This window comes from Macadamia integrifolia, chromosome 1, assembly GCF_013358625.1.
Source record: "Macadamia integrifolia cultivar HAES 741 chromosome 1, SCU_Mint_v3, whole genome shotgun sequence".
Taxonomy (NCBI): Eukaryota; Viridiplantae; Streptophyta; class Magnoliopsida; order Proteales; family Proteaceae; genus Macadamia; species Macadamia integrifolia.
The window spans coordinates 8,832,800-8,849,893 of NC_056557.1; the positions used below are offsets into that span (position 1 = coordinate 8,832,800).

The following is a 17,094-nucleotide window of genomic DNA, read 5'->3' on the forward strand; positions in this document are numbered from 1 at the left end:
CTTATCAACTCTATTCAAACACATACTTGTTACTGATGTAGATTAGTTAGTGGTTGAGAAGATTCAGCAAGAACCTGTCCAGGTTCCTCCCCCCCCCCCCCCCTTCCCAAAAAAAAAAAAATAAACCAGCATTTTTGGAACAGGTTTTCTTCCAATTTAGTTGGCCCATGGCCAGCTCATATGGAGAAGATTATGGAGAATATCTGGTGGGACCCATGTGCCTTGTGTAGAGAAGAAATCCAGAAGATTTTGTCAAAATCTGTGGGCCCCATGACAGCTTGCTGCCAAGAAGATGGGCTTGCATGGAGGACTGGCCACTATAGATAAGTTCTATTTTTATTAGATAGGTTTTAATTAGCCTTACATTAGTTGCCAGTCCTAAGCTATACATGTCCTTCCTCACCACTCTCCTAGAGTCATTTTAGGCAGGTACGAGCTATTCAGGATATTCAGGGCACTCTTAATCAACTCAATGCTAGCAGCATTAGCATTTAGTTCTATACAGCGTATATGCAAAATATCCATCTTATCCACACGTTATCACTGAAATACAAGGATATCATATTCAATGCCATTCCAAAACTGATCCACCAGAAGATTAGCAATAGAATGTTGATATCCTTCAATCAGAAGTGATGTAACCTCTATTGTCAAAACATCCAACATAATCAAGAAGAAAAATAGCATAACACCACAACACCACCACATTTATTAGATTTATCGGCAGCTATAGGAAATCTAACACATGGTGGGGCACACAGTTAGAAGAGAAAGGGAAAACTGAATAGGTAGTCTCCCCATCTGAGGGATTTTCGATACTAGACACATTCTCCCTACATGAGAAATTAATACCAGAAATCACATAGATAAGGAATTCTGGTAACCCAACTAAAAACAGTTGGTACTTGAATAGAAGATTCAAATGCAAGTTTCACATACAGATGCAACCCATAAATGAGCAATATTGCCATGCTGAGTCCAGTTACCATATTATTCATATTTATCAGACATCATCAGGCCAATTTCACGAAAAAGCAGAAAAGGAGCACATACCACTGGATGACACCAATTCCTTGTTTTTCTTCTCCTTTGTGAGACAAGTACTCATTGACTTTATCACAGAACTCACGGCCCAACATGTTATCCAAAGCTATATCAATATCATAGCATTCTTTTCCAAGAAGCTGGGGAAGAAAGAGGATTAGAGGAGTAATTAAAACAAGAGACAACTAAGAAGGCAAAATTTTTCAACTGCAATACTCGAAATCATCTGAAGAGTTGAAGAGTAAACATATGAATTAAGACCAGTAGACCACCATAAATGGTTATAGATCTTTGAAAGAGCTTTCAGTATTTTAATATTTTTAGGAAGTCAGCAGGACAAAAAATTCCAGATTACAGTGTTCTGAAATCAAAGCAGGAATATTTACCATGCCCAACCATCATAAAAACTAAAACATGAAAGGTCAATAATCTAATCCATGAAACAGAAAAAAAAAATCTCTAAAATTTAATAGGTATATAAACCATCAAACTGAAAACAATAAAATATACAAAGAAATACACAAAAGACAGATAAACAAGTAGCACGTAATGCCCGAAACTCTTTGATGATAAAAATGAAGCATAAATACTGATCAACCCATCACTTGATTAAAGGGCAACAGAACCAATGAACATAGTTTCCATTGCGCCAAGGCTGCCAGGCACCTAGCAATTTCCATGGCTTTGGGTGCTATGGTCTCATGACTTACTTCGTGTTGAAACGAAACGTAGGTCGACTCACTAGGTATGCAAAGTTTTCAATTGAAATTTCAGCATTTTGTCCGAAATTTCAGTCTAGTTTCAGTCAAAATGTTACAAAACAATACTTATAAAAGATTATTTCAATCACGCATTTCGTTGTTTTCAACAGTAAAAGGGGAGTCCAAAAAAACCCAGAGTTGTTATTTTTGGCCCAAATACCCACATATTTCTTGGTGGAACAAGGTATTGGGGACTACCACAACACAACTACATATACAATTTTCTGGATTTGAGCAAGATTCCAAGTTGGAGGTGTACCCTTTTTCCCCAAACTACCATTTTGGGTACGGTGTATACCAGCAACCTAGGGTCCGAAATCAAACTACCATTATGTTTGTGTTTTTACCATCAAAAGGTTCCAATATGTTTAGAGATGCTTAATTAGGGTTTCACTGAATGTTGGGCCAAAATATAGCCATTTGACCACTGAAATGGTCATACAAAACATGCAGCTGAAATGTACCAGATTTTGACTGAAATCTAGTCGAAATCTGAAATCTTGGACTATGGGAAAATGTGTCCCATTCTATATGCTGACTCATGTCCAAGATGTGTTTCCTCAATTCATTTTGTTTCCCTTAATTTACCAGTTCTTCTCCAACCCCCCCCCCCCTTTTCCTCTTATTTTCCCCAGTTTTTTACTAAAACAGCTCTGGAAGCCCAGACGGATTACACATCTAGTTGTCTTGGACATGTCAGGGCACCTTGTCGTGTAGGCATCACCCATGCATTCAAATTGTTTCCATGTATTCAGTGCAGCCAACTTAATAGAACATGTAGCGGGAAAAAGAAAAGTTCAAGGCCAGAGATGGACTCCCTGATGATGTATCCTGAATGCAATGACCAACATAAATAACACCTTAGAATTCTAGGTGCTCATTAAGACAAGGAGGAATCTAAAAATCTACCAAAAGGGAGTTCATCCACAATCATGGGAAGACTGCCCTATATTTACTTTGTTAAAGCATCAAATGAAGCCCCATTTTCTTAGCTTCATGATGAGCTGCAACATCAGATTATAACTGAAACTGATATTACATACACATGGATGCATGGATCTGTGCCCGACATGTACAAACAAAATATAAGACACACTGAACTCGACAATACACATCACCAGGTAAAGATTAGATGGAAGGACAGTTGATTGATTTAGGCCTTGAAACTTTACAAACGACCAATCCACATGTTCCTCTACCTGTCCAATGGGTTGACTTGCCGCATCAACCATAAATCGACTTGTTTCTGATTTGACGGCTTATAATTGATAAGAGAAAATAACCTAGATAGTGGGCCATGCAATTGAGAATTGAGATAAGCCATGAAACCTGCCATGTAGACAACCCAATGAGTGCTCTATATAGCCAAAGGTTTGAATCATCAAGATCAGCCATCCTTGTCACTCAGAAATGGATTGTTTAGAAAAGAAATATATTATAGATAAAATTAGAAGCATACACTATCAGTTTTTTCAGTGACCTATTACAGAATCTAAGAGACCATGAACAATTTTAAAATTCGGCCATTATCAGTTTTTTCATCAGTCACCTTGTTTCAAACCATCACTACATCAAATGTTAGGCTAACCCTGAGTGAAGAACCTTTGGATAGGATCAGGACTTTTCCTTTTTCATCTCTAAAGATCTTACAAGATACATATTGGCTCAAACATATGTCTCATACTTGATTTACAACCGCAGAATGCTCACTAAAGACTTCCAGTTGGGTACTTGTGCTTCATTACCTAATAGCCTAATAGGCACAGTTGAATGGTCAACAAAGCCATGGTGTCATAAACTGGACCCAACCAGGCAGCTGAACCAGCGCTAGATTGGGAGTGTCCCCTTTTTTGGTCTGGACATAGACCCACTGCGGACTAAAACTGGAATCAGACCATTTGGTCTTCAGAAAACCACCAACTCAGTTTGAGCATTTTCTCAATTTTTATCTCTTTTATTTTCTCCAAATTTTGATTGTTTTTTTATTCTTCTTTGAAACCTCAGTTTGATCAGTCAAAACGGTATTGAACCGGAACCAGCTCCTCTTCAGTTCAATGCCTGGGGTCCAGTTTTCAATGGATTAAGCAATCAAATATAGCGAGATCTTGGATAAAACAAACATTGGCAACCGAGGTCAACTATGGGTAATCAAATCCATTGCATACGCTATCAAATTAGTTGAAAATTAAAGCTTCAACCAGCAGTGGCATTTTTTCTACAGAAGCCAGGTAAATGTCATTGACAAAAGCTAATAAGATAGTAGCAAAGCTTCAAAGAATTTCGGGTGGGATCATTACAGGATTCAAATCTAGACCAATCAAGTTATTTTTGCAATAATTTGAGCACTGTCTACTTGGCTAAGAACCCAGTTTCTCACTTGAAAATAAAACACGTTACAGCTCAATACCATTACTTGATCAAGGAAAAGTATGGAGGAGAGGAGTGATTGTTAAAAGTGGGAACCAACAAGAACATAGTGGACACACTAAAGGAAATGAATCAAGTACAGTCACATTTGAACTTGACTAGTCTATAGTCATTGAAATGTGTCTTGTTTACCTTGGTAGTGGCACGGAAATATTCTTCTACCACTGAGGAGATTGATGATTTAAGTGACCAAATCACCATAGCTTCTCGTAGACTTGATGGGTATCATCACTCTCCACTGGGATTACATACAAATGCATTTTGCTCTAACTTGAAGAGAAAAGATGGGGGTTTCTTAAACGAATGTCTTAGTCCACAAGATGGAGTTACTATTTGGGTTGGTTATGTCATTTGCATTAACAAAAGGTCTCTCCATCTCAAACCCTTCTTTAGATGGTTGCTAGAACTGTTAAAGCCCATTGTCACTGGGGATTGGCATCACACTGTTGTTGTACTTTTCTATGACAGGAGTAAGGACACATAACATTGTGAAGCAACAGTATTTAAGGGTTTTACTCCGATTGGGTTTAGAGATACATAGAGGAATTTAGTGTGTTCCACCAGTTCTGGGGAGGAATATATTGGCCTTTATTTAATAGAAGTAGCATCCATTATTGCTTGTTTCTATCCTGAATTATGATTTATACTCTCTGTTTGCAAGCTTTCTCATTGATGTAATACCATTGAACATAGACCACATATATTCTGTCCTGTTGTTTGTGTTGACCCACTTTTGCTTCATGTTCACTCGTAATTGCTCCGTGTACAATATTTAGGTCCTGCTAACTGAAATTGACATTTTTTTTTAGCTTCAGTGTTCAATCACCAACCCACCAAACCAGTCTGCCATGGCAGTAGGGGCTTAGCCACAACAGTAAACCATGGATTTAAAGCATGAAAGTAATCAACAAAGAGAAAGGGGGAAAAATGAAAATTAGGAACACAGTCAACCGTCAAGAAAAATTCCCCACCCTAGCAAACTAGAAATCCGATAAATCTTCTGCCTATCTAAGTTTGTACAGCTAGAATTGTCACAAGATATGCAAAACGAAACTAGGAAATTTATGAAGAATCATCAAAATAACTAAGAGCAAAATAGTCTAGACATGTTAAAAGTACACTGCCATCATCACAGCAAACAAAAAGAGTATAATAGTGAGCAATAAAAGCTAATAGAAAACTATTACTTCTAACAAAAACCCATTATAGATGAACAAAAAGAACAATCTTTCGAAACAATTCAAGTTAATTGAAACTGTTACTTCCAACAAAAACCCATTACAGACTGAACGAAAAGAACAATCTTTTCAAACACACATTGGAATCAAAAGGGTTTTTCCCTCACCTTATCCCGAACCCAACCGCCGGCAACACGGAGCTGAGTCTGAAGATTGAAATGCTGAAGCACTTCGAGTAATCGATCGAAAATCAGCTTCTCTTTATCGTTGAGATCAATCGTATCCTTCACTTGAACGCAAGGAGCAGTACAAGAAGAGGCCATGGTTCTGCAATGAAAATCTTTAAGAATTCTGATGTTTGTTTGCGAATGGGGGACTGGAGATTTGAGTTTGCGAAAAGAGGGAAGTTTGAAGGGCGGAGGTCTAACAAGAAGATGGTATTGGCATGCGAGAAGTCGGTGACAGTTCAAGGCAACTTCCATATTTTAAGCTGCAAGGAAAAGCTAACCAATCGGCTACCTTATGTTTACAAGACCATGTATACTTATGTTTGGATGTCAAGAAAATAAAAGAAAAAAAAATTGAATTTATAGGGAGATATGTCCATATAATTTTTGGTTCTACTTTATAATCAATATATTTGTTATTTTCACTACTGTACGTCATCGAAGATTATGGACCACGGGCTATTTGCTAGACTTTTTTTTTTTTTCTATTGGTCAAAGACTATTTGCATTAATTAGTACAAATCCACTATCTACCTCTCTCTTTCCCATTTTAAAATGACCTTTATACCCCTCACTTATGATATACCCCATCTTACTGTTTCCATTGGGGCCAGTCGCTAGCTTAAAGTAAAAAACATTCAACCTTTACCCTAAAAAAAAAAAAAAAAAAAAAAAAAAAAAAAAAAAAAAAAAAACCCTAAAAGGCATATGACCCCTATGCCTAGATAAGAGAGGTAAATAACCATCTCCCTTCTCATAAAAGATAGATATTTCACCCATGTTAATGCTTCTAGAGTTTTATTCCATTGATCATATACTGGTGTAGAGATTATGCTACCTTTTAATGAACCCTCTAATACTAAATTTATCATTAGATTGTGTCTGACAGCCAAGTGAAAAAAAATACAAAAATTATATCAATTTCTTGATTTAAGAAATTCTCATTGTATTTGTTATGTCTTGAAATAAAATTTTAAAAAAAATTAAAATTCACCTTAAGAATGGTAAAATTTTCTGAATCTAAAAAAATAAAAAATACTAAAAAATAATTTTTTTCTATAAACAGTTAAATTAGACATAATTTTTTATTTTTTATCCTTTCATTTTTATTTTTTTTTCCTTTTCATTTCATTTCTTTTCTTTTTTTTTTCTCTTCGCTACCCAAACACAGCCTTCATGTTTTCACTTTGAGCAAAGGGCGAACCCGATTCATCCTCTCCATCTGCTGTACCCTCCAATCCCATCTCACATCATCCATGGAGTGTCACACATGTAACTACTACACAGCAGTATGTCGTTCCATGGCGTTAAGCAACTCGAAATCTTTAGCTCCGTTCACTCTCTCTCTCTCACCCTCCGCCCCAATTTTGCAAAAACCCAAAATTTGAGAGGGAGAAGTTTCTGTTTCACATTCTTGCAGCATCGGAAAATAAGTATTTTCAGAATCAGTCTTTGTTCGGGCAGGGGTGGGGGCAGTAGCGCACAAAGTTAGGGTTTTGGTTCCAAATCTGGAGAGAGGGAAGATGGCGATTCAATAGCAGCTGCTGTCGTGGAAGAAGTCAGTTTCTGGAAATTTCAGAACTAACCTGCTATGACGGACGAGCTACCGAACTGATTCGCCGATGATGTGCATTTCTCGTTGGCCGCTGCCCAGGTGTCTTAGTGTTGGAGATAAGGTTGGGACGGCTCTGTGCGTTGACCCTGTCCAGGCTATAACTTGATCACGATCATTTCACCCTTCTGCAAGGCCTTCTTAAGATACCGAACGACCTATTTATGATGAAGGGATTCTGATCTTTTCTTTATAAGTTGTTGTTCCAACTTCTCGTCACACTTTCTATCAAAAAAACAAAAAAAACTTCTCGTCACCCTTGTCAAAGGGCTCATATACCGAGTCGATTGGGGAAAATAATCCTCTGTTTTTCTCATCCCTATTTTTTCTTATTTTGCTACCTGCAGAACACGACACGTGGACAACTTTAAGACCAACGCACTGGATATAATAATCTTCACCCAACCTTGATCGTTGATCTTAAAGTTATCCACGTGTCGTGTTCTGCAGATAGCAAAACAAGGAAAAACAAGGCTGAGAAAAACACAGGATTTTGATCCGTCGATTGGTAGGTATAGGTCGATTTTGCCCTTATTTATTTATTTATTTACTAATTTTTTTTTATTTTATCCCTTAATTGATACGATAATCGATCTAGATCGGTCAAGGACCAGGGATTGGTCTCACTCATACCAAGCAGATACAATCGATACGAGATTGATACTTGAAACCATGCTCATATACATTGTTTCAAAAATGGGATCAGATCGATCAGTATTGGTAGGATTGATACACAAGTATAATCTAAAGGTAAAAATGTAATAAAATTTGATTTTATTAGAAAATAAGGGTATATTTGTCAGAGAAAAAAACCAATATGGGTTGATATTGGAATAGTATCAACCTTGATCGACCAAAGAACGATAATGAATTTTAAAACCTTGATCTAAAGTGCAAGAAAATAAAAATAACAAGGAAGCTAGGGTGGGATGGGGATGTTTGCGTGAATAAAAAGATGGTATGATTTGGTGTGGTGGAGTGTGGATTAAGTTATTGTTTGAGAATGGTTTTCGTACTGACTGATCCATATAGATGGAATCCACCATAGAATTTTTCCTTGGAAGAATTCTATCTGTGTGGATCAATCTGGTACGAGACTCTAATCTGCTCTCAATGTGATGTAGTGACCAATGATTATGATTGATGATATATTTTTTAGAAATATAAAAATAAATACCTCAAATATAATTTCACAAATGTTAGGATTCTATATGGTGTTTCACGTTGGCTACCCCAAGAGTCAATTACCCTTTCTTTGTTTTTGTAGTGAAGGGTAATGTTACTCATACCCTTGGATTGATAGGGTATAACTAGAGTTAGGATTGATGGTTTGTCAAATTTCGAGGCAAAATTCCTTGTATTTCTTTTTATGGACTTTAGGGCAAATTTCTATATTTGTTTACATTCTTTATTGTGAAATAGTTTTTAAGTTTTTTTATTTTTCTTAACAAACTTTTAGATATTTATGCCATGTGATGAAATTTGTTGGAGCTGCAACTTGATATCTGAGTAGGGAATTTTGGGTAATTCCTATCCATAAGATTTATGTTCCATCTAATCTTCTGCGAGGGGAATAATAAATAATTCAGAAAATCAAAATCAAACCAAGTGAATAAACCAATTATTCTGGATTCTAAAGAAGGTTTCTTGATCGAGTTCAACCGAGTGTTGGTCTTTTTCCAGCCAATTTGGATCAAAATTGGATTGAAATCAATGAAGTCTATGGACCTTGGAGATAATAAGTAGCACATGAATACTTTCCTTTGTGGGCTTTCTATGAAATCATTCATCTTTCTTCTCCTCCTATTTGAGAGGTGAGGGTGAATGCATGAAATATATACCGCCTAAATATTTGTAACGTGACAAATCAGAAAATATCCAAATTATATGGATAAGTAAACCTCAAGATCCATTGCTTACATGTCAAATTTCAGTTCAAATATAATATTTCAAGTGAAAATATAAAGCTTTGAAGAATCATCCACTAACCTGGTACATTCAAACATACAGGTTCATATGATGAGAAGGATCTTGTTTGACCTTGGAGACAAATTTTCAATCCATGTGAGAGCTACTTTGATAATAGAGAGATTGAGTAAAGCTTCAAGATTAAGGCTTATTTGGAATAGTTGAAGATGATATTATTCACCTAGAAAAACAAAACTTTATGATGAAATTCTTTGGAACGCTTATTCGAAGCATAATCATGTACAAAGTTTTCCAAGTTGGATGGATTGTGTACCTCTCTCAGAGTCATACAAGCTAGATATTCAATATATAAGTTATATATAAGTGCAAAATGTCTAGAGTGTTCAGCCATACTTCACTAACTTTCCAATCACATTGGGCAGCGTTGGTCCAACTTTAAAAAATACTATTTGCAAGAGCCTTCAGTTTTTTTCCCTATCATCATAACATGTATCCATCAAATTAATTTGTCCTTGAGACAAAATAGCATATGATCATCCTGATTCGGTCATAAGATGATTAGAAATTTCTACGAAATCAAAATGGGATAATTCAAAGTGGCGAAAACTTGTCATTTTTCTAAACTAAAAGACTCATCAAATAACAATACACGATTCAAAAGGTGTAAGAAGAGATAAAAGATGCAACTTTTGATCAGAACTCCACCAAAGAAAGTAAATAGTAATAGCAAGAACGCTAAAACACCACCGATGATCAACGGATTAGTGCCAGTTTGAATTGGACAAAAATAGAATAAATGTTGTTATGATGAAGAAGGGGGAAAAGACGATGCACCCTTAAAAAGCCCACATATGATTAAAAAAAATACACTCAAAGAAAACATGCCAAATGGATTCACTTGAAGTCCCACAAAATTCTTTCATATTTTCTTCGGAACAGTATGTTTAAAAATGGTTTAAAAACTAACTTGGACACTATAAAATTACGATCATACATTCTGAGAACAAAAAAAATAAAATAAAATAAAATGAATTTAGGGTTTGGATCTTTCAAGGACAAGACAAAAACGTCAATATAGACCCATATGTGTCCAGCCATTCCATGTTGGGTGGAGTATCTCAAGTCTAATAAATAAAAATTATTGAACCACATATAATAATAATAATAATAATAATAATAATAATAATAATAGTGCAGCATTAGCCATTCATTATCTTGCCCAAAACAAAATTTACCAAAAAATATAAACAAATTAAAAAAAAAATTATTTTTTTGGGATAAGCAAGTTGCAAGGATTCAATGAACCACAAAAAGGCCCATAGAATACAATAAACCTCTTCATTTCGGTCTCTGACAATTGAAACCACTCTTCTCAAATTCAATGAACCTGTTCTCCTCCCCTCCTTTAATGCCTTTATCCTTCAAGCCGAATTCACCTCTCTCTCTCTCTCTCTCTCAATCTCAAAGACAATGTTGAACCATTGTTTCACAGAAGAGCTCTGCCTTTCTTTCGCAATTTCAATGGTTATGTTTCTCTATCTTGTCCTGCTCTTTCTTGATTCCCAGTGGAGCAGTGGATCCTCTCTTTTGCCCCCGGATTCTTGTTTTCCTTTCTATACAGAGCAGATCACACCACCTGGGTAGAAGATTAGATCTGAGAGTGGTAAGATCAAAATAGGGCAAACGGGAATCAGAGGAAGATTACACCATCAACAGAAGTCTTTCTTTTTTCTACTTCTCTATTCTCTATCATCTCTGTTGTGGCAGGTGAAGGATCTCAGTAGTGATTTTTGGGAAAAAAATCGTCCGCAATTCCGATCTCGAAACAGAGAAGGGAACGGCAGTGGATGGGTTTGGGCAGCAAATCAAATTTCAGGAGGTTGCCGGTGCCCGCTGCAACTCACGGCTACGCTCCGAGTTGACTCAGCAGATCAAGGCTCGTAGCTTTCTCGAATCCTGATTCCTGATTAGGAAGGAAGATTGGAAAGGGATGAAGGGGGAGAAGGCGGACAGTTTCTTTTTTCACAGTAAAATATGTATAATACGCGAATTATACGTGTGAAATACGGATATTCCTACCGAAAAAAAAAAAAAAGAAGCGATTTTCTGTGTCAATGAACAAATCTGTTCTATCAAAAAAAGAAAAAAAAAATGGAATAAATTCAAAAGAATAGGTATATGTAGGGGTGTCAATTCTAAGGCCGCATAGGTAGGCTTGATTAAGCTCGACATGTTTATGGCCATCTTTGGACTAACTGATTAATAAACGTGTTGGGTCTAAGCCCGGTCCATTTATAAATAGGTAGTATACGGTGCAAGGGGTAAGCCTGATGTGTCTCTTGATCGCCCTGGCTCGTTTACAAAGCCCGACTCAGGTCGACACGTTCAATCCGACCATTTATAGAAGTATTTATTTTGATTTTTTGGGATAGAACAAAGTATATATTGATATATATATATATATATTATCAATTATTGACTGTAATTAAGTGTAATATATTTCAAAATTGTTGATGATTTAATAAAATAAATTAAAGTATCTTAAAATCTAAGTAAAGACTGTTTAAGGTTCGATTATAGCCTGATTAAATCTTGAAACCCGATTGAGCCCAACATGACACCGATCGAAATCGACTCATTCCTTAATAGATAGGTTATGGTCGGAGGATATAGCCCCGCTAGGCCAGGGTAGGCTCGATAGAGATCGGCTTGGCCCGATCGATTGACACACCTATGTATGTGTGTGTTGTGTGTGTACCCATGGTTTGTGAAATCTAATCGGGGCAAGATTGGATTGATATTGGCCTTGATAGATTTCGTGGAATCGGATTGATATTAGCCTTAGATAGATCTCGATTCTTGACCGATACAATATAGGTGGGGTAAAAAAAAAAAAAAAAGGCTTTAAACGTAAAATCATGTGTTTTTGTTTGATCCAGGACAATCTGGATCAGTATCGGCCTTGAGCGATCGCATAAATCTTTTTTGCTAATTAAAACTAGGGCCTTGAGCGATCACATAAACCTTTTTCGGTAATTAAAAATAGGGTAAAAGATCGCTACTTGGTTATGTGGGCCTTGGGGTGGGGGGGGGGAATGATAATGTGTGACGGATTATCAGCATAAATGGGTTTCTTAATTCATGGAGGGTGGGGCGGTGATTTTTTGGGTTCCTATGTTTGGGCTCAAGGACCACGTGACCAAGTAGAATTATTTTTCCCTTGAAAATATGAAAGTAATGATCAAGTTTTTCAACGGCCACGGTGAATGAAATTCGTTGCAGGGCTTCAGACACTATAGGGGTTTGTGAACTTTCTACCCTATAGGGGTTTGTGAATCCTAAGATGGTGTAGTGAATCTTTCAATCCAATGAAGATTTTCTAGATGGTGCGGTGAATCTTTCAATCCGATGAAGATTTTCTTTCTCCCAAAAGCTATATATTTGCATTAAAGGAAATTTATTTTATGAAAAAAAAAGAACCCTATCAGTCCAGTACTGACTATGCCCAGACTAGTGCGGGAATGAAAAGACAGAACGGCCTCCTCCACTATGCGTTGAAAATGCTTTTGCACGTCCTCTCATTGGCCATACACATTAGCATAGACAACACTAGACTGAAAGAGTTCCTTTTCCCTTATTTTATTTTTATTTTTATTTTTATTTTTATGATAGAACCAAAATATCATTAAACAGAAGTTAGGAAAGTGCATACATCAGTTTAGTATCGTGAGATTTTATCTGATTATACTTGCTCTTAGAGCTAACATTGAGCAATAAGAACAGTTTGCCTAGGGTTTTCAACAAAAAACAGAGTTCAATTACTAGACAAGTGATACCAATAGTATCGATGATAGATTGCTTCTCAGAGAGATCACTGATGGTCGACAATAATATTGTATAGGAAATCCACAAAATAAAGAAGCTGAAAATATGTTCAGATCAAACCAAAGGGGTCTGAAGCCATGAAAAAAAAAATGGCATTTTGGCAATAGAGTAATATTGTTCTAGGATCCTCAAAAGATGGGATAAAATAGAAAACCTTTGTGCAAGTTTATTTTGTACATCAAAATCTTCCTGCAACCTGAACAGCGGAAATATTCCTTCGCCTACAGTCGCATGGGTCGAAATGAAATCTTGCAGGGGTATTTTGGAAAAATATTAAAACTTAAGAGGTATTTACAAGCCTAAAGATCTATGAACTAGTGCATGCTTGACTAGCCAAGCAGACAAAGGAGTCTGCATCTTATTTATTTCTCCTTCATATATATATATATATATATATTTTTTTTTTTTTATCAAGTACTTCACATTTACAAAGAAATTTATGAGGATTGACTTGCAGTTTGTTCTTCAGCATGGAAGAATCATGCCTAATTCAGTCTAATTCATTAATTCGTTGGAAGTAAGGGGATTATCCATTTTGACACTTGCGATTTTGAGCAATACGAACATTCTTGCCGGATGGGTTACAAGAAAGTTTTTCCCTGGTTTGAATAAGTTAGTGATGCAAATTAAAGAACCTTTTAGGTGGGATCTGTTTAGGTGCTTGAGATAAACTAGAGAATTAAGAAAATCATTCTATGTTGAGATAAGCCGATTTATTGGTAAAGGTAAATCTTTGAGATTAGAGACACAGAAGCATAACCTTAGCAAGACCAAGAAACACCAACCCCTAGGGGTAGCTTAGTTGTTAAGGAACAACACCTCAGGGGAGAAAAAAAAAAAAGTCACGAGTTCAACTCTTCTTGGGGTCCATCTATCCAATTAAAAAAAAAAAAAAAAAAAATTCAAGCTCTAACAACACTCCCATGCAATGACTTTTGCATTCTGGGGCCTCGGCTTTCGAATAGGTTAGGGGAGGATATGACAGAACCAATCGAACTACTTGGGCAGTGAGTTTAATTGGTATGCTAACTTTTAAAGCATTCTTTAAATCAAATAATGTGTCGTCAAAGAAAGGGTTGCTTAAGCTTAACAAATGTGTCAACTTTAAGTAAACACAAGATATGATGAAGGCATTTTGATTTAAATGGGGCTATTTATCATTTTTCCAGTGTCCCAGTTGATCTCATATTGAGGAGGTAGTAAAAGCTAGGTTGCCAGGTTGAACAAACGTTGAGAGGAATCATTTTGTGCAAAGATACCAAAGATTAGGATACCCAACCACATGGAACTCCATAAAAGAGGGGCTGAGGTATATATGGAAGAAACAAGAAAAACTAGAGAGAGTATTTAAGCCCTTGGCTTAGGATGCCTTAATGCATTTGGATGGAGCATGTACATAGCTCTTGTTATCAAATTACCCCAACAAAATTATTGAACTATGTTAATTAACCAGATCCCCTACAGAGTTTTAGATACATTATTCTCAGTAATATTCAGAAATCACACTTGATAGAATATGCACACCCTCGTAGTTCTGTGCACATTATTGAGTCTTAAAATTTGAATGACTTATATTGTCTCATGATTAACCTAAGTTGAGTTGAAACTTGACAAGTGGGTAATTAATAAATCTTAAGATCAATCTGTCCACAAAATTTGAGCCCCATCAGAACTCTCACGTGACAGATATTTTTATAAATATCCTCCCATGAGTATTATATAACATGAACCTTTTTGTTTTTTTTGTAATGAGTTTCCAATGCATTGAGCTCCACAAACTAGTGACAAAAAAAATGTTTACAAATTAAACCCCATAAATTATCATAGTATGACTTACACAGTAAACATCTATTACTTATTTCAAAGGAGACAATTTATTATTCTCTTCACTTGTGATGAAGAGCTGATGGTCATAAGTCTCTCTCTCTCTAAAGTCCGATGCTATTCCTAGATTCTCTTTTTACCACAATAAAGATATCGAATATCTTAATTATTGGTAAAGAAAAACTGAATCTTACTTGAAATGTATGTACATATGGAAAGAAGATATTTTGATAAACTAAAAATGTATTCGAAAATGATTTAAAATAAACAAAGGCACCACACTAGCTTAGATTAAAGCCTCTGAACGGTCAAATTCGAACCCAACACAATTACAAACCTCATGTATTTGACATAAATACCTTCACAATTTCAATCTAGTGGCCCCTCCCATTGTTCTTAGTATATCATTGCCTTTATTGCATAATTGGAGTGTCAAATTAAATCAAATCAAACCAAACCAATAAGGAATTTGGTTTTTCATTGGTTTGATATCTGATTCAGTCATTTTGGATAACATCTATACATACATTATTATAGAAAAAAATCACGTTTTTTATTTGAGTTGCACATGGGTTCTGAGTTCTGCCTTGATCCAATTTCCATGTGAATAGTTTCCAGCTTTGTAAGATAGCACTATTCTACCACCTTTTCCTTTGCTTACCAAAATAAAATCCACTTTTTAAAGCCTTCTTTATTACTAACAAGTACAATGAGCCCCATTGGATGATGTTGATACACAATCCTATAATGCTTGTTGGCTAATAGGAGGAGACCCCATTCATTTGGAGGAGTCTACTCTACACTGGTTTAGGAGTCTACTCTACACTGGTTTACTCTTTTGTCTCTTCCTTTGCTTAGACCCCTTGGCAAGTCCTCATAGCCCAACTTTCTACCACTGAAGTAGCAACATGCTTGTCAATTACTTTTTGGTGTTTATTCATTACAAAAAAAAAGACTGTTAGAATGAAAGATTTCATGGAGTCTTGCTTATAACTCTATTTTTTGTGTTATATGGTTGAAGGCCATTGGTGATAAATATTGGTATTGGATTGAATATACAATGAATACATGGTGGTATCGACTATGCCCAATATCAATACTTGTCCTATCTTATATCGGTGAAATGATTCTTATAATGGGAAAACTGTTCGATAGGTCTAATACTTAAAATAGGTATTCGACGACTATCGAGATCAATATAGATCCCAATACCAATATTTATAGCCATTGTCCAGGCTGGGACATCATACTGAATCTGACTCAACCTGAATACCCCATTTCTTGCTTTCAAACATAACCCATGCATGTGATGTGCTAGACTAAGGGTGGCCCATCCCTACATGCAGCTCTAAAAAGTTTGGATTCAAATTAGTATGAGGGCCTCCCAGTACTTGAAGGAGCAGTAGGACTGTCAAATTTCTGCCCGAACTGGTTGGAATGACTTTAATTGACCAGTTAAGCCTGAACCAAATATCAAACTAGTTGCGGGATGGACCCAAAAAAATAAAAACCGAATTGAACCCTTATCAAACCAATAAAAAATAAAAAATTAGTTACTTTTATTTTCAAATAAATTATATTTTGAATCGAACAGAATCGAATCAAACCGATAAAAACCTGATAAAGATACTAAAATAAAAAACGAACCAGATTCAAACTCACTTTGAAGTGAGTGAATTAGTGAATCAAAATCCAAATCAATAAGGGAAGATTCAATTTGAAGAGAATCATGCCATATAGGACCTGGGCCAACAAAATACAGAGGAGGCTGTTCTTAATTCACACATTTCTATTCTATGGTAGATAGTTTGGTGAGCAATAGCCAATAGGTATTAAGGGAACATTATTAACTCTTCCAATGCAGTCAAAGACAATTTTTCATCTATCATGCAAACACACTAGCCCCTTTAGCTATTATATATTTTTTTTGGTATCCCAACCCAACCCGACAGATCTCCTGTGTTGGTTCTCTTGTTTGTTTGCTTATTTTGTACTTCTATTTATTACTATTTATCATTGAAATTAGTTCCAATCTTTGCAAAGTTTCAACTTAATTTGATTATAATAGTAAAGCATCAAAGTAAGAAATGATATACTAACAGTGGAAATCGTGCATGAAAGCTAGAGCACGGGAGGTCACAGAGCTTGTAGCTGAGTGGGCTCTCTCTGCTGTGGAGTCTGTGAGTCTGAGGGACCCCTGTGGAGTG

General features: G+C 36.0%; 1 protein-coding gene across 2 annotated transcripts; it reads right to left on the bottom strand.

The window, feature by feature from the left end:
* Window positions 1–787: 787 nt before the first annotated feature.
* LOC122084159 (CCA tRNA nucleotidyltransferase, mitochondrial-like) lies at window positions 788–7,436 on the bottom strand. Of its 2 annotated transcripts, none has more exons than XM_042652252.1 (3): window positions 7,224–7,436; window positions 5,578–5,737; window positions 788–1,184 (listed from the first exon to the last, which is right to left on the bottom strand). In XM_042652252.1, exons 2-3 carry the CDS (start codon window positions 5,731–5,733, stop codon window positions 1,014–1,016), a joined length of 327 nt encoding a protein of 108 aa, XP_042508186.1. In that variant the 5' UTR covers window positions 5,734–5,737; window positions 7,224–7,436; the 3' UTR covers window positions 788–1,013. The 2 variants fall into 2 exon arrangements, with proteins under 2 accessions (XP_042508186.1, XP_042508179.1); XM_042652245.1 differs by having other exon boundaries at window positions 799–1,184; window positions 5,578–5,900; window positions 7,224–7,431.
* Window positions 7,437–17,094: the final 9,658 nt, after the last annotated feature.

Excerpts from the sequence above, each read along its gene's own strand:
- LOC122084159 (XM_042652245.1), bottom strand. The coding sequence starts at position 5,892 with ATGGAAGTTGCCTTGAACTGTCACCGACTTCTCGCATGCCAATACCAT. Across the intron at positions 1,185-5,577 it reads GCGGTTGGGTTCGGGATAAG|CTTCTTGGAAAAGAATGCTA; the intron begins GTGAGGGAAAAA and ends TTTCTTCCCCAG.